This window comes from Mycteria americana, chromosome 7 (assembly GCF_035582795.1).
Source record: "Mycteria americana isolate JAX WOST 10 ecotype Jacksonville Zoo and Gardens chromosome 7, USCA_MyAme_1.0, whole genome shotgun sequence".
NCBI classification, from domain to species: Eukaryota; Metazoa; Chordata; class Aves; order Ciconiiformes; family Ciconiidae; genus Mycteria; species Mycteria americana.
In genome coordinates this window covers 9490881-9515483 of record NC_134371.1, presented here as the reverse complement: position 1 = coordinate 9515483, position 24603 = coordinate 9490881, and the positions used below count along the sequence as shown (strand labels likewise).

The window sequence follows — 24603 nt, the reverse complement described above, 5'->3', positions numbered from 1 at the left end:
CTTCCTCCAGTTGCTACAAGTGGTATGAACACAGTGCGGTGTGACTTGCCATGGTCACAAAGGATATCTGTGATAGAAAAGAAACCAAAACAGATCATTAAATTTGGACTTCAGGAGCTGAACCATCTTTACCTTTCTTATCATTCAACACTTCACATGGCCTCTACTTCCACGTCAGGAAATTTCACTTATAGCCTGGTACGTTTACGTCTTACCTCTCCTCCAGTTCCTGGTCCCATGATTCTATAGAAAGATGAAATAGTTGCCATCTCTCAGTCTTTTTTGGCCTATTCTTGCATCTACCAAAGAGTCCCAGTGGTCATACTGCTATGTAAAGCCCTTACATGAGGAAAAAAGACCTCTCCTTTACTGAACAGCAGGTCAAATTTCTAAATGAGTAGGAGGAGTTATAGACCAAGATAAAACTAAGATTGAACAGCAGGAATTTGGGGGTGAAATGACAACACTCTTCCACATGAACGTTGCAAACTCTTGTGTTCAAAGAACATCAACTGGCTTAAAAGTTAAAAACAAAAAATTAATCTTAGTTTAAATCTTATTTTCTATTTTTGCGATGTTTTATATCCACTCAGGGCTTGTGGATTTTTATTTTTTTTCCATCCACAGAAGTGCCACAAGTCACAAGAAATCAAGACTCTCACAAACTTTTGTTGCCTATGCAGGTTTTGTTTGGTTGTTTTTTTTCGTTGTGTGTGGGGTTTTTTTTGTTTTTGTTTTTTGTGTGTTTTTTTTTTTTTTTTTTTTTTAAGTAAAACACCAAAGATGACCAAAGAGTAAGAAAAGAGGGAGCATCAAAACATACTCAGTCTATTCCTCTTCAGTTCAGACAGGAAAGAAAGAAGCAAGAATCCACACGGTCACAAGATGTGAGAATATTTCTTTTTAATTTAAAACAGTTGCAACAATGTCATTCATAACCTTTCTCATCTCAGACAAATACTCTCCAAAATGTTAACAGTGCTTCAAGCAAACAACTCTGGATGGTGCAAAGTAAACCAGTACAGATGCTTCCAGGATACAACAGTAAAATCACTGAAGAGTAAATAGAAATCAGAAACTGATCTCAGCCATTAAGGTAGGGAAGAGCTATGGGAAAAGAATAAAAAATTATGTCCAGTTACATATTTTGCATAGTCTTTCAATGCATGAAAACAGCCAAGATGATAAAAATGGCTGCTGCCAGGATGGAGAACAAAAGGAATGAATTGGAGATGCTTCCAAAACAATCTAACAAGCTCTGGTTGCATCTGTATTCAGAACGTGTGCTACGACCCAGTGGAAGCTCTGCCTGAATCAAAGAAAATGGACTGATTCTGGTTTCAGTTACGAAGTCAGTCAGAAGTAATGCCACTGAACCCAGCAGAATTACAAGCGATAGTAGTCCAGAAACATCTAGGCTTGTTTTTAAACCATAGCTTTGAATAAATTATTTTTTTATCCGAATTACATTTTAGCTAGGAAGATTAAATAGGAGTTCATGTCTACATGTGTTTTGGAGACTGGAGATTGTGACTCAGAATGAGGGGTCTACTGGATCCAGCATGCTGCTAGGAATGAGAGGGGAAAAGGAAAACAAGGAAAAGTTGTTGAGTTTTTCTTCCTAGCACTCTCCTAGCCTAAATGTATCATACAAAAAAGTAAAAATCAGTCCGAGAAATAAGAGCGTTATTTGCTGCCAAGTCCTGGCTTGCCATAATTCTCAGGTTAGATTGTCTCAAACAGCTCACAGTGATTTTTCTTCCTCCATCCTTTTTTGTCAAGAAGCTCTCGGCACACCTAATCACCCAACAGCTATTACAGTACCCAGACACACGGAGTTTCCCCATCAGCCACTGCCCAGGTTGTGCACCAAGGCCTGGCCCAGCACAATTAAGTGCACACAAATTTTAGCAGGCAAAGCCTGATAATTTAGTCATCTATTCAGTACAGTCTGTTTGATTGTGGCTTCTGCATGCTGAAGTTTAAAAAACAAACAAACAAAAAAACCAAACTCCTCTCCCCCACATTAGGCTGAAGAGTCAGGAGTTTACATCCTCCTCCTCCAGATTCATGATGTTCTTCTCACATACCTCATCGCAAAAGTGAGATGATTTAACTGGCCATTTGAAAAAGGAGGAAAGCCTCTGCTTTGGGAGATAGTAATTCCTCAAACAGCTGAAGAACTTTAACATTATTTTCAAGTGCTAAATTTTAGAAGATCCATAAGCCTTTCCCCTAAACCGCTCCCTGTACTTCTGACCCACTTGGTAGCTTCGGCAGGCAGTACAAAAGAGTGATGAACTGAAAAGAATTTCAGAAGCCGAGCTGCTAGGGTTCATCTATCACAGCCAGCGAATGGCTCTTCCCTTTCATTTACCATTTCCAGTTTATCACCTGTCAGCTTTCTAAGTGTGCCTCCTATTAAGTGAGAGCAATCAGTCCCACAGCCATTCCAGTTTTAGGATGTACCAGACAAATGGTTTGCAAGAGTCCAAGCTCCATCCTTAATCCTATGAGACCAGCCATGTTTCCAGTTTAATAATGAACATGGGAACAACTCTGGCCTTTATTTACCCAAGGTTTCTAAATAAAAAGGTAGTGGTGACCAGATCTTGTTAGTTTATAAATAGCCCTTTAAGTTCACGAGGCAAGAGGGAAGCTATTGTGTTGAACTTCCCTGGAATATAACTGGGCATTCAAAAAAATTAAAAAAAGAAAAGAAAAAAAAAAAAAAAGAGAGGGGCCTTTTGTCCTTTTTCTACTGCCAGAATGAAAAAGTGCAAACATAGATATATGGAAGGTTTGTTCTTCACTTCAAACACAAGAGGTATCGCTGCATAATTTGCTGATCCTATTTTCAAATCTGGCATTTTCTGGTGAAATACACAAATACTCAAAACCTGGAAGATGGAAAAAAAAATTACTGGCAGCTTTTATTTTGTCCAGAACTGGTGGCTCTATAATTACAACGCAGCTGAATCTCACAGGAGCCACTTACTAATGTGCTAGGACACCGTTCCTTTGTGTCAATAAGAGCACTAAGTGCAGGAAGCCTTCCCAGCAATTAGGCACCATTTACGTGCTACAGAATTATTGCACTAGAATTTCTCTCATAATCTTCTAAGATCAAAAACTGATTTAAAAAAAAAAAAAAAAATCAACAGTGTTTTTTGGCTCTGCACGAGGCTATATGACCAGAGGAAGAACTATTTTTCCCCAAATGCTGCAAAAAAATAAAATGCCCTGCTCATAACCAGTTTTTTAATTTGGGTTCTCTTCTGTAGTGTGTAGCTGCCTGCATTTTGCTATTAAACTTGCAGGCACTGACTGCAGAGAAAATGTAATTACACCTCCCTGCCTCTCTTGCACTCTGTAAGGAGGATTTTTTTTGACTGTTCCAATTTATTTTGAGGGTTCAGTAAGATTATATGAGGCAACTCCAGCAACAGTGTCTAAGCAGTGGCCAACACTGTGAAGCTTTGGGGATTTTTTGGAATCATAAAAGGTTTTTGCACTCACCATTGTATTTTTTCTAAAATTAGTGTTTTCAAATACAAGTTAAAAACCCACATATATATTCTTGCTTCTGACACAAACTGAAATAACACCCCCCAAAAAAAAGACAGGAAAGGCCAGCCCCTACCTACCCACCCCTTCATCCCTGCCAGAGATATAAAACCTCTTTTAGAGGTGTCTGTTGAAAAGATCAGATTATTGGTGTGTTTGCAAGTTTTAAGAAAGCTGAAACATCATTTCAAGGTGTGAGGGTTTTTTTGTTGGGTTGTGGTTGTTGTTTGGGGTTTTTTTGTGTTTTTTTTTTGTTGTTGTTTTTGTTTGGGGTTTTTTTTTTTAAGGGAGGGAGGAGAGAGGGGCAAATCAATAAATCAGCAATTTTACTAATCAATTTCCCCCACTCGTGGATGGAACTAAATATTTAAGCAATCTTTGGCAGAGAGCAGAATTGCACTGTGAGTACTTTGTCAGGGAGTCGATTTCAGCTGGAATCTGAGTGGTCTAGATGCAAATTTCCCTGAAATAAATATAATGGGACATTAACCCCTTCTTTACCTCCTTCATAAGAAAAAATTTAAATAATAGCCTTGCCTTTCCTGAGGGTATGCATTTAATTTTATAGTCAGAAAGTCTGCTTTTTTTAGCCATCTGTAATCTTGAATCTGTTGGAAAAACTTGCAAAACAAACATTCAAGAGAAGATTAAGAAACCTATGTCTGCAAAAATAAAATCTACTATTTCTCTTTGGCAGAAAATGTACAGGGCACTGACAGAAGACTGCTTCCATCTCCGTTATTTTCTTAGGTTTATGCATCAAAAAGGCAAACCAAAATACTACAAAACTGAATTCCAACAGATATAACTTTAGTTGACTTTTCTCACTGTACTGAAAATAATCTCTCAACTAAGGCATTCTGCTTTGAAGAACACTCACACACCCCCTCTCTCCAACTTTATATGCAATATGATTTCTCTAAGTGGTCTGGACTCTGGTTGAAAACACTGGGTCCCAGTTACCAAAGATGCAAATATTTCTTCGTTGTCTTCAACAGATGCATGGACAGAACAAGCAGGAGCTAGGCTGAACTGGGCTATTTTTCTTCAACTCAAACTTCTGTTTTTTCCATATACTAGCTGCAAACTCCACCAGTAATCTGCACAGTCTTAAGGTATCCTTTAAGGTGTATAAATTTAAAACAATGTACTATACATCACCTAATAGAAATTTTCCCCTCTAATAGTTAAGGCGGCATCAAATGACTGTTTTTAAATAAACTATAAATATCCCATGTTTTCCTTTGCTTTTTGGCAGTCCAAGGGTTAGGGGTCTTTGTTGGCTTTAGATTTTTTTTTTTTATTGTACACTTTTTTGGGCAGGTTAAAAAGGCTTATGGCTTCTTAAGGCCAGATAACAGATTTGAGGCCTAACTTGGTATCCTGTGGTAAAAATAAATGTAGCCCAGGTCTTTGGGAGGTCGTTCTGAGGCACAGACTCTAAGGTCATTGTAGATCACCCATCTGAAATGAAAACAAGATGGATTACATTCCATGTGTATAAAAATCATCACAAATTTACCAGGAGCTTCTCAGACCCAAACTTCAAAGAGCTTAAAATCTAAAATTAGGCATTGCAACAAGAACAAAAGATCAGAGAAACAGCTGAAGCAGGTTTACTGGCAGAGTCAGGAACTGAAAAGGAAGAGGGACATGCAGAGGAATGTGTAGTTACAGTTCAAATGAAGGAAAATCAGGGATTCCCAATGCCAAATAATAGGAGCATATCAAAATCACAGCCAAGATAAGCACTGCAGTACTAGCAATACTAGTATCAGCCTGTAGTTTGATGGGTTTCTTCTGATGGGGAATGAAAGGAAGTTGGAGGAAGCTCAGATAAACAAAGCCAGATACAGAACTGATACCCCAAAATGAACACAGATTTGGAACAGCAAGCACAGGAGAGCCAATGGTACGTTTCAGCATAGACCTCAGCAGAATCAGAAATGACTCATCACATCTACAACCTGTAACAATCTTCATTTCTTTGGTGGGAAATGTATACATGGTAACGACATGCATGTTTTGTCTGCCATGAATACACACCCTGCTCTGTACAGATGCACGCTTCAAAGAAAACATTTGCTCATCCTTGTATGTCTCCCAGTTCCACTCACCTTCCTTCTTTTTTGAGATGACAAACATAGTGGCCACTCATTGTGGATGTTCCCATGTGGCTGATGAACCCAAACAGCTCATATCCTGTTTAAGAAATACAAATGGGACCCTAAGTCTTTTAGCGTTAACATTGCAATATGACTCCAGGGGAAACTTTCTTTCTAATACTGGAGAAGCAGCTAAGCACTCCTAACTCAGGACTCTGCATCCCCAAACACAGTTTCTGTTAAGACTGCAGCATATTCTGGCTTTAACTAGTGGTCAGATTCACTGTCAAACATCAAACCAATCCAAATCAAACCCACATAGATCTGTGCACATACAGCAGAGCTGTCATCACAGCCCCTGCTAGGAAAAAGAAAACAGCAGATTCATTCCCAGTTCACAGAGAGCACCACAGAAAGTGCCAGACATGGAGTTCATTCTGTACACAAATTAGCTATAAGTGTGATCACAGATCCCCTATATATCAAAGAAAAAACAGAAGTTTAAACTTCAGCAGTCCATAAAAGACAGGACAGGAAAGAAACCTCTTCCTTTAATACGAGGACAATTTTTGTGCTTGGAGTCTCTGGAGAACTCAGCATTGGTTCTTGCTCCCCACCCATTCATGCCATTCACCCAAATTACCACCAAAAGTAAAAGGGTACCTTCTTTCAGGATATTGCATAAGGACAGGGGCCTGGATTTTGGTGGAGAGGGCTTTCTGGAGCCATTTTACAGTATCATGTTGGTTATCAGGATTTCAGGCACTCAGTAAATGGTCTCAGTCTATAAAGGCTAAGTACCACAAAAAATAATTACTCCAAATCTTTTTTTTTTTAACCTAACGATAATCAATGTTTCCCATGTCTCCAAGAGACTTAAGATTGGTCTTTATAATGTTAGAAACCAAGAAATGAATGTTCTTATATAATAACAGCAACCACAGAAACAAAAATCAAATTGGCTGTTAAGTTTTTTTTTTAAGACCGTCACGGTCAAGATCAGATGTACAAGTTTAGAACATACTACAGTTATTAGAATTGATCACTAAAGACCCTTCAAAAACCATTATGTGATATCCTTATGTTAGAACCACCGCTGAGCTTTTGTATGCTAGTGCTTTTACACTTACAATAGGTTCTTTGCCTACTTCACAAGTTTTACTGCTGTACATTAGCTCCATCTTGTGGTTTATTTAGCAGCAGTATAACTGAGAACCGCAAAGGAAAAACCAAAAGAAAATAGCAAAGCCATGCAGGATACCAACTATACCTGCCATATTTAGAGCAAGGAACTTGGTTGAAGGGATTATCCTATCTCCTATCAGACCACAGGAGGACAGAAACTCAGTTGGTCTGTAACAGCAGCATTATCTTTAGGATGCTCAGCCTCTGAAGATTTAAACATTCTAGCTTTTCTTTGTCTTTTTATCTCATAGCAACAAAACAAAAAGTAAAGCTAGGCCAAGAGAGACTTCTATGCTGTGGCAACAAGAAACTTGGACTCGGGTTATTCAATGAGTCCAGGGAGAAGAGTTTTCTGAGCAAACACAGTCCACAGAACTTAGCGGCCCCACAGAGCTGGACTCTGCCCCAGAAGCAAGACTGGAAGTAAATTGTCTGGATCATGTCCAAAAAACCATGATAACTACTTTCAAAACAGAAAAGAGCTCTATGAATGGTATAGGTGTGATGCAACAAGATAGCCAGTTCTAAGCTGAAGGAGAACTTACTTCCAGACCCATCTTTGATCCTGGGTCCCTCTGACCCTGTCTCTGCAAGGATATTGGCATTAGCATTGTTCTCCATATTCATCATGTCCAAAGCAGGCTCACTTTCTTCCTCGAGTTCAGGGTGGCTGAAGATCCATTCCAGCGCACGCTCCAAATTATTGTTCTGTGAGTCAAACAAGCAAAAGAGCAGCCTTTAATACATTCTCTAGCATCATGCTACCACTCATTGGTCTTTGAACAGAGTAAGGATCACATTTGACAGCACTTAAAACTTGTAAGATACGTATTCTACCTCCATGGAAAATAGCATTCAACAAGCACTCTGCAGAAGCTTGACAGATGGAAAAGAAATCCTCCCACACTTAATCCCCATGGCCCCAGGTTCTCATCTTGAAGATGCATAGTCTTTAGGCATCCAGGTTGTTTCTCAACAGATGGTAAAAAAAGCTAAGTTTTCCTCACTTTCCTCCACATTTTAACATTCAAGTGAAGCACACAAACCACCTTCCCCACTCTAACCCAGACAAGTCAGGCATCCCACACTTTGCCAGAATAGTTCTATATGCGCATTGTCCACTAACTGGATTTTTATATATGTTTCAAAGGCATCTGAGCATGCACATGTACAAAGCACATAATATGAAATGAAACCCAAGTGCTACTGATAACTCATGGAACTCACTGTTGCCTTCAGCGCTTGAATTGCTAGATTCCTTTGGAAGCCCATAGAAATGATAATTGCAACCATCTCTTCAGGAGGTTGGTTATCTAGCCCAACAGCTCCAAACACAGCTGCTCCACTGGAAGAAACTTCTCCAAATGCAGGTATGACCAATGGCTCAGCGAAGTCTGGAACAAACAAACATTCATCAGTTCCTTCTTTTGCCCCACTGAACTAGAAAGTCAACAACAAACACAAACAAACAACAAACAGGACCTCAAAAGCAGTCCTGAAATCAACATAAGTTCATTTCACTGGCCCACTTGGGACTTAGATGTGCGGAAAGCCTTAAAAACAACAAGTTGAACATGCACATTACAAAATATCTAGGTGGACAAACTCATACTGAGCAGGCTGGAACAACTTGGCACATCACAGAAGTGAAACAACTGCAGGAAAGTAGCAAAGATTGGTATGGAAGCAATGATGACACCAGACTAGTAGACAACCCAGCTGATATATGTATAGATGTAAAATGAACTGATTCCATACCTGAAATATGTCAGTTAAGCCCAACTGAAACTCATTCCCCATTTACACAAGCAACACAAAAGCCCACAGCGAAGTGTGCACTCAACCAAATCTGGAGTTTCCTGGCAAGGGAGTGCTCAGGTATACTCAGTGCTGAATCATGGGTCCAAACTTTGCATGGATGAAACACAGGAGGTGGAGAACATCTAGCAGCCCTGTCCCTCAGTAGGTAGCCCAAGTTCTAAGTACAGCATGAATGCTCTAGCCCAAGCTAGAGAAGGCTGATATGGAAGAAAAGCATCCGGACCACAGGATTCTTTGTACTTACACTTTATCACAAGTCAGCTTCCCCCTTAGCAGCACAGACCTAGCCAAAAGGTGGAAAACAGAGAGCTGGCCCACACCATCAGTGAGGACAGGAGAGTGTACTTCTGGTGTAGCTTACGTTTGTTGCCGTCTTCTAGGCAGAGGATGCCACATAATGGTCAAGATCTGCATATCCCAGGAGCAGCTTACGAAAATTCACTCACACCTCCAGGTTTCCTGGGGTGGGGGAGGGGGCCATTGTTTCTCTGTCACACATTATAAAATTTCTGCTGACTGCCAAAATACACAACCAGGAGTTGAGTTTAACTTACACGTTCCAATCACTGACCTGGTTCTTCCATGTGTGCAATGATCCAATTGAAAGCAACTTCAGCACCCAGGTTGCCTGTATAATACACAGCTTTCCGACATGCTTCCAAAGGAAACCCCATCTCTGCCAGTTGCATAACTGAAGGCTCATCAATATCTAGAGCTACAAGAAAGGACCTTCTAAAATATAAAAGTCTAATTTCATCCATTGCATAGTATTTATTATTATTATTCATGGTGCCACATATTACAATACGTATCTCTTGGATTTGTTTTAGTACTGCAGTAAACCCACAACCATTAGAAACAGCCTTGTACAAAGCATTATAGCATTTGTTACAGACTTACTGGTAATGTTTTGTCTTGGTAATCTACATAGGTCCTTAAACCTTGATGAATTCCTACAGGACTTTATTTATTAAAGAAATTCACCACTGCATTTCAAGGGGTGAAGAAGTTAGGTGCTGATCTTAGTTAGAGGTGGCAGCCAAAAGCAATCAACTCTCAAAGGCAGGATTGTGCAGGTGAGAGAGACAACAGCTGCTGGATCTAGCAGTCTGCAGTTGAACTTCGTCTCTAAATGACAGGGCCCAACAGCTTCAGCTGAAATCAGAATCCAGAGGGAGCCAGGATCAAGCAGCCGTGACCCCCAGAACTGCAAGATCCTGCTGATGAACAGCAGATAGAGGAGCAGCTCACATTCTGGCTACGCTGATGCTACTACATACTCCTGCACACATGCAAGTAAATGCTGAACAAGTACAAAAATCAGCTGTTACATAGAAGCATGCAGGGCAATACTCCATGCATCTCTATGAGGACAGAGAAGCCATTAGCTGAGCAAAAGCATGACAATTTTTTAAGCAGCTGAAATACCAGTTTCGGAAAAATGAGATACGTACACTCCACAAAATGGTTCGTCATACAATCTGAAAATTGAGACAGGAAAAAAAACAGGGAAGAGGACTTACATGAAGGCTAAGTAGATTCATATGGGAAAAACAATTCCATGTTTTTAAAGTCATAGAAACATTTGACCTCATACAGGCAAGGCATGTTCATTCTTACATCCCTGATGTTTTTGCCATGAATTAGACCAGGGATGTTTCTGCCCAGTAATTTCCCTAACTCAACTCAGAGCAAAGTGTACTGGTACTATAAACCAGTAAGAAATATAGCTGATGGCTGACCTAAACCAACTTAAGCAAGAATCTATTTTGTTATAAATAAGGTACCATCACCCATGTACTTACACTAAAACTAGGTCAGTTCCTTGAGCAAGAGGATAAAAAAAAAGAATAGGCCTTGGTAAGGAACCTACAGATAAGGGAAAAAATTAACACCTTTAGAGAACTTGAATTTTGCCATAGCCTTTGCTCTGACACGCATCAGCTCCTTGAGACAGAGCCTTTTTTTAATGGGCTGTACAGGCCACATACATCCAGAGAAGTGGACTACGCATGCATGCACAGCTGCTAGGGCCTATTGCAACCTAACAATTCTTGTAATTTAAAAATTAATAAGATTTTGAATCTTAATTTATGCCTAGAAAGTTGTTGTTCTTAAATTGTCATCCTTTGTGTATTAGGCATTGTTGTACTGTGAATGAATCAATTCTGCAGACACGGTGTGTTTGTTGTTCCACCTTGAACCAGAGTGTTTCAAGTTATCCAAGTAAATTCTGTGACTGAACAGAAGACCATCTGCTCAGAACTGTAGCACTAAAATCCTGCAGCAAATAATCATAGTAACTGACAGATTTTAAAATTCCTTCTGACCAGAATGGGCCAAATACTGTACACAAGGGAATACACAAGAACTGAGAGATTGATTTAGCTACAGTATCACCCAGACTACTTTATCACCAGGTTTTAGACAAGAGTTAGTACAAAAGTGCTCAAAGATAACAGCAGTTTAGTAACACCTCTTATGCAAATGTAAGAAATGAGTGGATTAATGCTCCACTCCACTTCTGACACCTATGATGAGACTCAGTGTAGGGGTCTGAGACCAAGTCCTTTGCACCAGGCCCTGGCAAGTGCACAGTGACTTTACTGAAAGGGAGTCATGAACATGCACTGAAGGTCAATGAATGGACAGAAGATGGTCTCTGCATGTAGCTGATTTTCATAGATGTAGAGGTCTTTACACACTTCTCTATCCACTTAAGTCCTAGATACCAATTAACATTCAATAAGGATGAGCACAAGGACTTCATCCTTACGTAAGGATAATCATCCATACAAATGGAAGATATGGAGCAACTCTGCTGGTAAAGATGAAGAAGAGATCATATTGCAGCACAAGCTGCTCCACCGAGCAGCACTATACTATTGCAAAAGAGACAACCACCATGCAGCAGGGTAAGTACGAGACTATAGCCAGTAAAGCAAGTGAAATAATCTATTTCACAAAATATGATGTCTATCTTTCGGTGCACCAATTTCATAAAAATATTAATTATTTTGAGACATTCCAGAGCAACAGCATCGATCACAAATCCTGAAAACATCAAAGCAGAAAAGCTGAAGGAACTAGGGTTGTCTACTAGGGAGGAAAAAAAAGGCTGTGGGGTGTTGTAACACTATTCAATTACAGAAGCACAGAGCTGCTTTTCTGTTCATAGCTCCAAAAGGTGAAGATTAAGGAGAATCAGTATGTGCTAGAAGGAAAGGAGAATACAGGAGAGAATCAGGAGAAAAGAAGTCAGTAAATACCTTTTGGATCATCGGGAATGATAATGGGAGGAGCAATGTCTGGAAGTTCCTCTTCTCCTGGCTGGAGACCCCTGGCCCGAAGGTGGCTGATATCTAGGAAATCTGGCATGTCTATAGAAACATCTGCAGAAGCAGAGAAACAGACTAAGCTTATGAATCCAGCAAAATTATCTCATGGTGCAACCTACCCCTTCAGAGAGGGGACTCTGGTACTCAAGCTACAAACACAGCCAGGATTCTCCTCCTGAAAACAGTTATTTGAGAAATTAGGAACACTAAAGCATAATTTAACTAGGAGGTCAGACTACATGAAACTGTATTTTAACTCCACAGACCTGATGGACTGGTTTAATTTGTCATAAAAGAAAAGAAGATTCAATTAGGATCTTCACAGTATAAACTCGATACTCAAGCCAGGTCCTCATTATAGACTAAGGCATGTATACCTTATAGATTATCTTGGATAGAATGAGAAAAAGGTAAATATAAAAGGCACATACCAAGCTTTTTGGGTATCCAGTCAAGGCCAAAGGTGAATTTCTTTATCTGCACCACTAAGTACTCAGGAAACGAAGCAAAACGAGAAGTCCTGGGAAGCACAAGAAATACAATTCAGTGAAACAAGGCAACAAAATCACAAGCAGCACAGATTCCAGTACCTCATGCACACTGAGATGAGTAACTTTAGTCCTGAGTGAGATGAATAGTGATGGCTTTTATACACATAAATTTCACAAAAAAGTTTTCAAGTACAATGGAGAAGCGTGGTAGTAGCTTTCTATGCATTCATATCCTTAATGTCAGCCCAAGCCCTTGCAGACAATTCAGCTTGTAGGAAAATTATAAAAAACAACTACAAGTAATATTAAACTTGCTTACTCAAGTTGTTCTGAAGTTGAATGTCAGGAAATAAGTTTTGAATGACATATTGGCTAGAACTTGAGGGCATGGGCTTAAAACACAGCTTTGGACAGAAGGGATAACAATTACATCTGCTTTTTTTTTTTTTTTTCCACACCCTTTCTAGTAACAGTAGCATTGTCCATGAGGTATCAGTCCACCTATAAAGCATTTCATTAAGCAAAGATATAAAAAAGCTGTCATTTGTAGTTTTCCACACGAAAGTGCTATATAAAAAAACCTACATGATATTCTTATTGAGCTACTATGATATCTATCAAAATAGAGGATGACTCTTGAATTTAAGGGGATCCCTGATATTTGCTCACTTAGTGAAAAGAAAAAGTTTAACCTTGAACACAATGCAACATTATGTGTACCGCCATTCTTCTTTATGCTCCCATTTTTCCCCTATTTAATCTACTACATCCTTCGCTTTATCTTCCATTCACACATACCATCCTGTCTTCTACTCCACCTAACTCTGGGTAAAATACAGTAAATGTATCTTAAATATAAGGCCTTCCTACCATATTATAAGTAACTACTTTCTAAATTCTTGTTAGCACCACCTTTCAATTTTAGTAACTTTATCACCTGCAGCACAAAACTTTTGAATTTGAAGTAATAGCAAATTATTCTTCATCTTTCAATGCTTTTAAAGACCTAGGGGATGAAGAACAGCTAAATTACAAATTAATTAATACAACACCAAAGCCCACTATGCCTTTGTCTATTTCTCTCTACATCATGCCCAGGTAGCAAGATAAGCACAGAGCACTACCATATAGGTTTTTAATAGGCAGCCAGATACACACTTACTTAACTCCTGCAGATTTTGCTTGAAGGGCACTGCTCCAGAAATCCTCCACATTATTAGGTTCAGAAAAGGCCTGCAGACACGCACTAAACGGGATCTTGGCACGGACAAGCTCTGGCAGAGGCCTCCTTGCAGCTTCTGCTTCTCGCCTCTTCAATTCATAGGCAATTAATTCATCTGAGAAATATACGTGACATTAAAAGCTAAATGAACATTTCACGGTTATGATGTCCCTCACCAGTCTTATTTTTGCAAGTTTTAGAAATGCAAAAACCTACTTATCAATAAAACTTTTACATGGCTCTAACTAGACATTAAATCTTTTTGTCTGCATTGGGGTCAGGAGCTACACTTACAACTACATGTCTTTTTTGAAGGTTCATGGTGAAAACACAGAACTGGAAATACTGGGCAACAGGCAATTAAAACCTGCCGTGACAGCCAGAATCCTGTGTTAATAGTACCTACTACCCACGTTATCAGCTCAATCTGACTTGGAAAATTATTGCTGTCTATCTGTGTCAACTGACTTTCTAGGCAGGACAGGATTATGTATGATCTAGAAAGAGTCCTGACACTGGCAAGTTGAGCAGCGCCATATGGTAAATTCATGAACTAATATACCTCCCAAGTCATTACCTGGAAATAACATGCTCTTTTATAAGCAATAGAATCATCACTGAAACTGATGAACAAAGAATGCAAAGTTCTCCAAAAATTAAATTTTCAAGTCAAAATGGTCTTTTTAAAATATATTGTCCAGTTTAAGGAGTTGTGGGCTAGGTGAAAAGCCTAGGTGCAATTCTCTGTCTTGTGCTATTTCAAAATATCTGATCAAATAATCAGAATAGTTCCTTCTGGTTTTAAAATATTTTAAATTTTGAGATTATGTAGGAAACCAGAGGCCCATCCCCCTTTAAGTGTTCCTGTGATGTTCCCTTCACTTCCACCTCAAGCATACATTTATTATCTCAGTCTGCAAGACTCTTCACCACTGACTGCAGGGGCAACCAAGATTTGTCAGTACCTCCCTCCTGCTTCCAAGTCTTCTAGCCTCCTCAGCCATTTTCTCCTTCAAAAACAAGTATCCTTTCTCAGGCAGCTCACAGGCATGAAAAAACCACTCCTGTATATTAAATCAACATCCACCACTTCATCCTCCTTCCCTCCTCTCCTAAAGCCCAGGATATCCAAATTGCGTATTTTGGCTTTATAGACGACAAACTGTCTTATACCCCTATTCTCTATTATCATGTTAGATTTTATAATCTGCTGCTAACAAACACAAAGGCAATTTGGTTTTTTGGTTGGCTTTGGGCTTTTTTTGTGAGTGTGTGTTTGTTTTTACACGATATTCATTAGCTAGTATGTTCAGTTCCTTTTTTAGAATTAAGAAGTTTTTATATACTGGTTCACTGTCCAGGACAAAGGAAATCCAATGCTAATGGGGATTTTTGGGCACACACATGCACAAAAAACAAGGGCAAATAAACTGTACTACAGTGGTGTGGCACATCCCTGGGTCAAATCCAGGTTAAGATTTTAAATCACAGTTCTCTAACATTTTTATCATACAAACTGCTACCATGCTTGGTGATATATTGCTGACTGGTGACACTTAACGGTGGTCCCACAGTCTGAGAAGAAATCTGTCTGAAAACTTGCCAAGAGTATCCAGGTAGAATCCTTCTTCCCTAAAAATACAAGCAGGGACAGTAAAGCCACAAACTGATGTGTGTTTAAAATCTCCTTTAAAGAAAACCAAACCAAGTAACTTTCCCCTGATCAGTTCATTGGTTTGATTCGCCACATGGCCTTGAACCATTCTATCCATACAAAGAGACCACATGGGGGGGGGGAGAACTTCATTCCCTCATGGTTGAGAGAGTCACCAGAAGGTCAGTCAACAGACCAGTTTCTTTACCTTTGTTTGTTGCTGCCTCCATGGCAACGGGTAACTGCATGATATAGTCCACCCTCTCTGTGTAGCGGACCTTTCTGGACTGGCAGCATTGTGTACGTTCTTCCACCAGGAACCGGAAAACATCACTAGGGTTTTCTGAACCTATAGGGTTCCTCTGAAAGGAATATTAGAGCCAATCATTTAAGTGACAATCATGAAAATGACCAGAGAGCCCAAAGGCTCCTGGTTGTTTTATGGCAAGCACAAAGACACCAATCGTTCACCCAGATCTGACAGCTCAGCTTGCATTTTATTGCATGCAGAACTCTTGCACCCACAGAGAATCCCACTGAAGTCCATAATGTCTGCATACACATTGGTATCTTTCTACACATAGTAACTCGCAGAGTAGGTACCTAATGAATCTGACTGAGTCAAGGTGAACAGAAGAAGGTAGGAAGGTGGCAGGTTACAATAAAGATAAGGTAAATAACATGGAGCATCCTTTCAGCAAATAGAATTGCTCCTACCACTCCAAGTCTGCACAGAAACAGAACAAGCAACTTGTAGTTCATTATCTGGATGGGAATGTCATACAAATAATGTACCTCCTCTTTATTGTTCATGCTAATGTCTGTTATCAGGCAAAAACCAGAAAAATATCTTCTACCACCCTATAATCAATACATGCATTTTGGGATGTGGAACATTATGCATGCAAATGTCAATAACTTCATCTAGACTGTAACACATGAATAAACACCCTCCATTCTTGGGGAAAATGCGAAAAAGAGGGAGGAAGGATGGACAAGAAAGAAATGCTTTAAATCAAAACTGCATGTATTTGTAAGTTTCCTTTTCAGAAAGACAGCATTAAAATTCACAGTACTGATTCTTTTACACACAGCACTGAGCTGGAGCTCAGTGGAACTACCATTTTATACAGAAATATTCAACTGACAAATATTCACTTTGCTTTCAGCAGGGGAGTCCTTCCTCCCATAATGATTCCATGATGTACAGCTGGGATTTGTAAAAGAACTGGACATGGCAATTAGTTTGCTCCCAATTACGATATAAATTTGTAATAATAATAATAATAATAATAATAATAATAATAATAATAATACCCTATTCATTAATATTCCAAGACAGACTTCAGTATGGTAAACAAATGGATAGCATGTAATCATAAAACAAACAGCAATTTAAAAGGACAGTCACATATGTTTATAAATCTTATAGCCTGTACAGTCATGCTTGACCTCTCTGTATCTCTTGCAGTTGTTATCAGCCGCATTGGCCCTGTGCATGTCATGCAAGAGTCTGAAGCAAAGAGAAGGGAGAATTAAAGAAACAAATGTTTCTAACCCAAAATACATTTAAATTAGTGCCATTTTCTACAAATCCAAGTTTAAAAAGAGTATAACAAAAAAAGTGAGCCACACATATATAATAGCTCTGCCATCGTTGTCTAATATAACCAGGGAAAAGAAGCAGTAATTCAGATTTTCTCACCTCTACTAGATTTATAAGATGTAGGAAAAATTCCTGTGCGTCTTGCTGTCTATTAGAGGAAAATTCTGGGTGGCCTTTACTTATAAAAGCCTTAAACATTCGGGGAGATATTCCATTGTGTTGAGGCTAAATAAAAGAAAGAGAAACCTTTTAAAGAAGGATTTTTATTCATTCCTGGAGCAAATATCCCAAAGCCACTCCACTAGATCTATCTATCGACCATTTCTGCCACTGGAGAAATGATAGTTTCAGTTTCATCTGGTTTTCCATTTTAATAAAAATGGAAAGGGTCCTGATACATGATTTGGGGGTTTTAGAATGTTTTATGACATAGTTCCTACAGCGTTCACACTATCTGATTTTTCTATGACATTTGCAAGTTAAAAGAGATTACTTAAGGTTTGTTAAACATTAGTAGTTTTCAGAAAGGCTAAAAGCCTACACTGTTTTCCAACATTTGACATTCCTTTCAGACCCCTATTGTACCTAAAAGTATGTGGGCATTGAAGCACTTTGGTGTATCAGCTAGCAGCATTACTCAGGACAAAACCTTTCCAGAGATCTCTACAGAATCAAGCAGAGAACAACTAATGTGTGCAGCATGCATTCCCAGACAGGTTGTTAAGAACAGACATGAATTTGCAATTTGCAGGTGTTGGTCATGGTGAAGGACCATAACATACTGCTTTTAGCCATTCAGTTACATCAGCAGGAAACTACGCCAAATCAGAAAATCTCTAGCTTCCAAGAGAGTCCTAGTTTTGACTTTCTCACCCTCTATACCACTTTAAGAGGCCTCCCCGACCACCCCAAATTGCGTTCTCAAGACAACACTAGCTATTATCCCTTTTAAATAATACTTTTGAAAGGGTCAGAATCTTTTATTCAGATTTGCCCTCATCCTTCATGAGAACAAATAATTTTCAAGACAATCCAAGCAAAAGTGTAGCCTTTAGGATATGTCAGAAGCCATTAAAAATTCAGCCAATGTCAGTCTTTACTACAGTTGCACTATCATACCAATACAAAAATAGAAAAAGCAGCATAAAATGGAAGGCACATAAAACACACACTAAAAGAGCAAATCTTGGTTTCACCAGGGTAAGGTATTCCTAGACCCACTGAAATCAGAAGCAGATTCTCAATTTTAATGCTTTCTCAATTTCTGGCAGTACACCAGCAATCACATTAGGCTAAGATGCTCTTTAAAGGCTCTCAAAGAGACAGAGTCTCAGTATTGCTTGAACAAAGAGATGTTCTAGGGATTTCTGAATCTTGGGTTATATATCACTTCAGTGTCCTCAGCTGCCTTTCATTAAAGCTAGGACTGGGAGCAAAATGCATAAACCAGTTCAAATTACTATATACCAGGCTTCTTTCTATGTCAGAAGCAAGAATACAGCAAGGTGGCACATTTGCCCTGAGTTTGGAATTTGCAATGAGTTTGGAATTAAGCCTTGTTTCCACCTATACACTTTTTATTCAGCCATTTGAGCAGGTTGAAGAGAAACATGCTATGTGTGACAGTCTATAGAAGAGGATCAGATCTTGCCTTCTAAACCCGTTCCACATCAAGGACAAGAAAAACAACAGAAGAAATGACAAAGCTCTAAACAGAAAATCAAGTCCTAGCTGATGACCCTTTAGGCTTCCAGCCTGTTTTTAATGTTACAGTGGGTCCAAGAAAGCCGCTGCCATTTCCAGACTAAACTCCTGTGGTGAAAAATTTTAGCTCCACAGTACTACGAATATTTACAGAATACCTAGCATACTTTCCCCATCAACAGTTGCAAAACAGTTTAGCTAAATATAGACTGTGCTGGACCACTGCAGATCTCATATGAATGCTCTTACAGGCAACAACACCCAAAAACTTTGGATGAATTCCAAAGACCCAGAAAGCTAGAGAACTTCTTTGCGTGTAGGAGGGGAAAAAAAAAGTAAAAGAATAAAAATAAAGTGAATAATTGATTTTATAGACACAAAGCAGAAGCACTTACAAACACTGAAGGCCTAAAATCCTATGCAATTATATTTATTATAAATGTCAGTACAACTCCCTGGATGACAAAATACTATCTGTACATATACCAGTATTATCGGGGGGGGGGGGGGGGTATATATAAGGTAAACACTATAACAAACAGCTAAGGTAAACACTAAAGGTAAACACTCTATAAGGTAAACACTCTATAAGGTAAACACTCTATAAGGTAAACACTCTATAAGGTAAACACTAAAACAAACAGACAGACAACAAACAGACACTAAACAAAAAAAGCACCCCAAACTGACAAAACAGATTTGTATGCCCAGAGTGAGGGAATGGAGAAAATATCTATACATGATTTTTTTTCTAAATAAATCTTCAATACAACAAAGAACAAAAGCAGTAAAAGCTGTTTCAAATCCTAATACATGCTATGAATTGCTTGATAAGGAAGTCATCTGATGCATGTAACTACAACTTTATTAAACTGAACTTATGAACAACACAAGTATTGTTAAATGCCAGTAGACGGCTACTACTACCTGACAGAGTTTTACACCATCTGTCATTAGAAAGTTCTCAATAGCTCCTTGCTAATAGTGGCTGCTGGGCTAAACATGGAGGTGTAGCTTTATTCAAAGGGTTCAAGTCCCTGAACTTCCAGCACATTATTCTTCATTCATATCCTGTATGCGTTTAAGAAAGCAGGTCAGTCAGTATACATAATTTAATGTGAGGAGTCTGTTGAAATCTATTCCACTATTCCTTAGTCACAGTGATGCGTTGATAAGTTTTAAACTTTATTTAAAGGAAACAAGCAGGATTCACTCGTTGTTCCAAAACAATGAATAGCTACTGTACAAAGCAATTACTCAGGAGACATAGGACTTTCAGATCATACAAACTAGTCTGTACCAGATGCTCTATCTTTGTTGAAAATCTCCTTGGCATTCTGATTTCAGAAGGAGAAATTCCTATATCAATAACTGATAGATGAAGGTAGAGAAAAATATCCATTTCCATGGAAACTAGCACCATGATTCTGTGACAGAAGCATGCATGACTTCTACTGTCTATAAAACTACAACTTGGTATCAGAGATTCTTCCTCCATGAAGACAGCTCTTTTCTACAGGTATTATTTCAGTATTGGTTATTAGTTGACCTTTCATTTCTAAATATCCCATCTGTGGAGTCTGTGGCTTGACTCCACATGCTGCTTGGGGTCACAATTACAGAGGTTGGCAGGGACACAAATATATTCTAGGTCCAATTTTCCCAGCATCACTTTGAACAAGATGTTTCAAGGTAGATGGTTTGAATAGTAAACCAGACCTAAAATAACAGATTCGCTTGGGTAGATAACATCATCCCAATAACTAATATGTTGCTTAAGACAACTGTTAATTGGATGACTCTAGGGAAAACAAAGGCAATTCCGAAAGCAGCAGACATTGAGCAGAGAGGCAAAATCTGAACTAATCTCATTCTCCAAAGGCTGATGGAAACTTAAACCAACTTACAAAAAGAGAAGAAACTTTTCCATCTCACCACTAAGCTACAGACAGCTTTTCTTCTTCACAAAAGCAAGCAAGAACAGGTTAAAAGATAAACCGGTGAATCAAGCAGTGCCCATAAACCTTGTTAATACAAATAGGTCAGTCAGGCCTTCATCAAAAATTATCCTTATTGATAAAGCCAAAAGACTGTCAGACAAAGAATATGAAGAGGCTTTCTGATGACTGTGAGAGTGAATGTATTCATTGCTGGGTAAGGAAAAAGCACAGACAGATGAAGGCAGAGGTCTATGGATGTTACAATGCCAACACATGCCTTAATGATTTTTGCAGCATAAGAGAAACAAGAAACTTTCATGTTGCAGAACACCACAAAGGCAATATGGAGATTACAGAACCAACAATACTGGAGTTCTTGAAGCTAGAGAGTAGCTAGATATTGTGAGCTAAGTATCTGGTTTACTACAAAATTACTGCAAATTACAGTAAAAATAAGTCTCCCACTGATAACACTCACTATAACAGAGAAATAAAATTCTGTATTACATAAACATGGGAATAAAGGTTATTTCATCCTCCAATTCCTCTCTCCTTTGTGTCTAGCATGTTAGCTATACAATACTTGCCCCTCAGTATACCTTTGTTCTGAAATTGCCTGTTCTGAGAAAGCTGATTCCAAGGTTTTTTTCTATTGTGAATTATTATAAAACAGGATATATACATTGTTCTCCCCAGGTTGTCCAGCAATTAGAGTTTCAATTTATATCCAAGACCACATACACTCCTGTGTTTCCAGGATAGATCCCACTGGCACAGACATGCTTCTATGTGATTTCTGTACCATGAAATACTTGAATAAAGCTCCAGTGGCCATGGCTCTGCATGGCCCCTCCTTCATCTACATGAAAGCCTCCAGCACCACTTAATCTTGCATTACCTAGACAGCTTCTCCTGAAATCAGGTGGAATATTGTCAGACACTTCCTGGAAACAACTCTTTAGCTCTTTATACTTCTTTCTGAAATTTGAAGAGGGTTTAGAAGTTTGCTTCCAAATAGTCAGAACTCTCTAGATAACATTTTTTTTGTTCCTCAGAGAAGATAAATATAAGCTGCAAGTTCTATGAACTTTTGCACTCATCACTGGAGCAGCAGGATACTTTATTAGCAGAACCAATGGCTGCTTTAATGCTTTGCACAAATAGCCCCTGACTAATATATTCCTGACTAGAATCCTGCACATTCCACCTTGATAAGCATCCCAGGCTGGGTCCACACGTGTTCTTCAATGCCCAGCACCTGTTCCCTTTCCTCAGGATATCACTTTTACCTAGTTACCAGGCTGCACAAACTCAGTCAAATACCTTGTGTTCTTCTTTCATCACCTGCTCAATAAGCTCAGATTTCATGGGTGGCTTAGAGTAGTGGCCTGAAAGGAGGCCGTGTCCCAGTTTAGCCCTGTAGGGAACAAAGTGGCAGGGTGAAAACAAATATGTGAGAAAAACAGAAAAGAAGAGAAGATTTTTATTCCAAGCAAAAAAGAAGTTTACTGTCTTTGACCCCCTGATGCAACATCATTACTTGCAACTAAGCGGGCAAATCTTCCCATTCTACCTTGTGCCATATTTCACTTTGAAGCCCATGCAGAGATGTTCTTCTGCCCTGCCATTAAATTATTTAGATTCTATTTAACTTGACCAAGTAAACCACTGAGAAGTGTCACTTACATCTGAGTGTTGAAATCTTGTGTTGGATCAAGAGGAGAGTAGTCAAATATTCGTGGAAGGTTTCCCACATACCTGGGCAGCAAGAACAAAGCAGAAACATTCAAATATTGCAGCTAGATTTACTCAAGGATACCCTAACAGATCCTTAGCCCTCAGCAGTGATACATCAACAGGCTTCCTCTGTGCTAACAAGTCAAATTTTGCATCATAGCAATGACTTAATCTATCCCTGGTGAGTACTTCTATCATGGAAAAATCATAGTAAATAAATTAGGAAATGGACATTTAAGTTTTGCTTAGAAGCTTCTAGCTATAAAGGATACAGCACTGTGGTTCATCTGGAATTTAAATTCTATTCCTTGATCTTGAAATAGCTGCAGGATAGTGTTGCTGAAAGCCATAGAGCTGGGTTGAGAACCAATGTACTTTCTACTCCTAACCAACATCACCAGATAAATTCCAAATTTGTATCAGGACCAAAACATGTAAAAAGAATATTTCTATTGAGTTTCTTCAGAGAAACAAAGGCTAACTCCTGACAATGAACGCTGAGGTATATATTGTTCTAGCCATTGTGTGCCTTACTTCCAGCACATACAATACTACTGCTGTAGAATGAAAGAGCACTCTGAATTTTACTGCAAACCGTAAGACTGTCCTTTATAAAAAGGCTTCTCTCCTTGGAGTGATGTGTTCAGTTTTGATCAGTCAGGAATATTTCATATTCTTCTGTTGTGCTTATGATGGATGACAGGCAGACTTAAACAAAAATGCTTTTGTCCTTTTACTCTCTTAATTATTCAGTGGAAGAATACGCTCACTACCCTTTTCATGAAATGAGATTTTTTTTAAAAATTAGAATTCTAATTAAAAAATGCCTCTCATAGTTTCTCTCTTCTTAGCCAGACCTGCATGCAGAAAGTGCATTGCTTTTCACTAGCATGGATCAACATTAACATGTTTGTGCCAGTACAGTTTTTTTGCACAAACAACACTGGAGCAATAGAATGATTCCTGCAGCTATACAAAAGCATGGGCCAGTAAAAAAACTTTAATGTGATACTGATGATACTGAGATAAATAGAGATATGTACATATGTATATAAAAAGCAGAGACAGAGCAATCAAGTTGACAAGGTGGCATATGATTTCCCACCACTGAAGCTAAGTAAGTTCTGATTTCAAAGGCAGATTGGGTCTTGTGTTCCAACCTTTTCCAGAACAGAACAATACAATCACTAAATCCTCTAAGAGGCCACTGAACTGACAGAGAGACTTGTTTGCAGGTGAGACAAAAATTAAAATACCATTTTGCTTAGAAAAACAAGAGCTTGAGGAATGCAGCAGCTAGTGACAAGAACTAGTTTGAAGCAACTTACGCTCGCTGGAACTCTGGGATGCTGAAAATGGCTTGCATGACAGCATTGAGGTAGCAGCTATTTCCCAGGTTCTTCATGCCGGTGTATCCTGGGCCATACATGGGCTTGAGTTTCACACCAGCTTCCTGAATCACTTCCCATTCAGAGACTCTTGGTTTTATATCATTATCTCTTAGCCCATTCTCTGTCTGAAAGCAACAAGATATTTTTTTAAATCTGTTTAACTTCTGCAACAATTATGCTGCTGCTGTCATCATCACCAACTTTGTGATCTATACTCTAGAAAAGAGCCAAACCAAAGGGCAAAGGGAGGTAAATCCTGCATGTAGGGGAGACGATCAGGGTCAGAAGGCTAGCAGCTTGTTCTTCCAATATACCTCTTAGCTCTTTACCACAGACCACTGACTCTTTGAGTGTTCCTAATTGTGACCTCAATCCCAGCTGGGAACTTCACGTCTCTCAGGGCTGTGACCTCAAGCCTCAGCATCAAAACACCGCATTTTTTTCAGGTTTCATATTCCATTTGTAATGGCCAGGAATAGCTGCTGCTGTAGAAGCTGGTCCTAGCAAACAAACCAGATTAAAAGCTGCAGATCCAAGAACTCTTCCCTTCTTTCAAGTGGGAAAAGCCAAGATTTGTGATGCTGAAGTTTCTCCCTTTTACAGCTGAGCTTTAAAGCTTGTAGGTTCACAGTTTGTAGATACAGTCACTACAGTGTCATTTACTGCTAGCACTACACCAGTTCACTAACAATTTTTCAGACTGGTCTGAAGACCGGGGGCGAAACCTTTGCAACAGCTGAGACTAAGTTTTGAAGGTTACCGAGTAAAACAGGTTTTCCAGAAAGACCGCTGGATTAAAAGAGACTTTTTATTCATGATATTGGCAAGGAAATTAGTGTACC

The 24603-nt window shown here is 39.0% G+C and overlaps 1 protein-coding gene across 1 annotated transcript in view; it reads right to left on the bottom strand.

The window, feature by feature from the left end:
- Window positions 1–886: 886 nt before the first annotated feature.
- Window positions 887–24603, bottom strand: part of USP13 (ubiquitin specific peptidase 13) — a 54869-nt gene continuing 31152 nt past the window's right edge. The window contains exons 8-21 of the mRNA XM_075506935.1: window positions 23699–23886; window positions 22320–22391; window positions 21957–22050; window positions 17089–17214; window positions 15592–15745; window positions 13670–13844; window positions 12448–12536; window positions 11948–12070; window positions 10133–10159; window positions 9250–9393; window positions 8085–8251; window positions 7403–7565; window positions 5685–5769; window positions 887–5031 (exon numbers count right to left, since the gene is read on the bottom strand). Of these exons, the coding sequence (XP_075363050.1) occupies window positions 4938–5031; window positions 5685–5769; window positions 7403–7565; window positions 8085–8251; window positions 9250–9393; window positions 10133–10159; window positions 11948–12070; window positions 12448–12536; window positions 13670–13844; window positions 15592–15745; window positions 17089–17214; window positions 21957–22050; window positions 22320–22391; window positions 23699–23886 (1701 nt within the window). The 3' untranslated portion in view covers window positions 887–4937. The remainder of the gene's footprint in view (window positions 5032–5684; window positions 5770–7402; window positions 7566–8084; window positions 8252–9249; window positions 9394–10132; window positions 10160–11947; window positions 12071–12447; window positions 12537–13669; window positions 13845–15591; window positions 15746–17088; window positions 17215–21956; window positions 22051–22319; window positions 22392–23698; window positions 23887–24603) is intronic.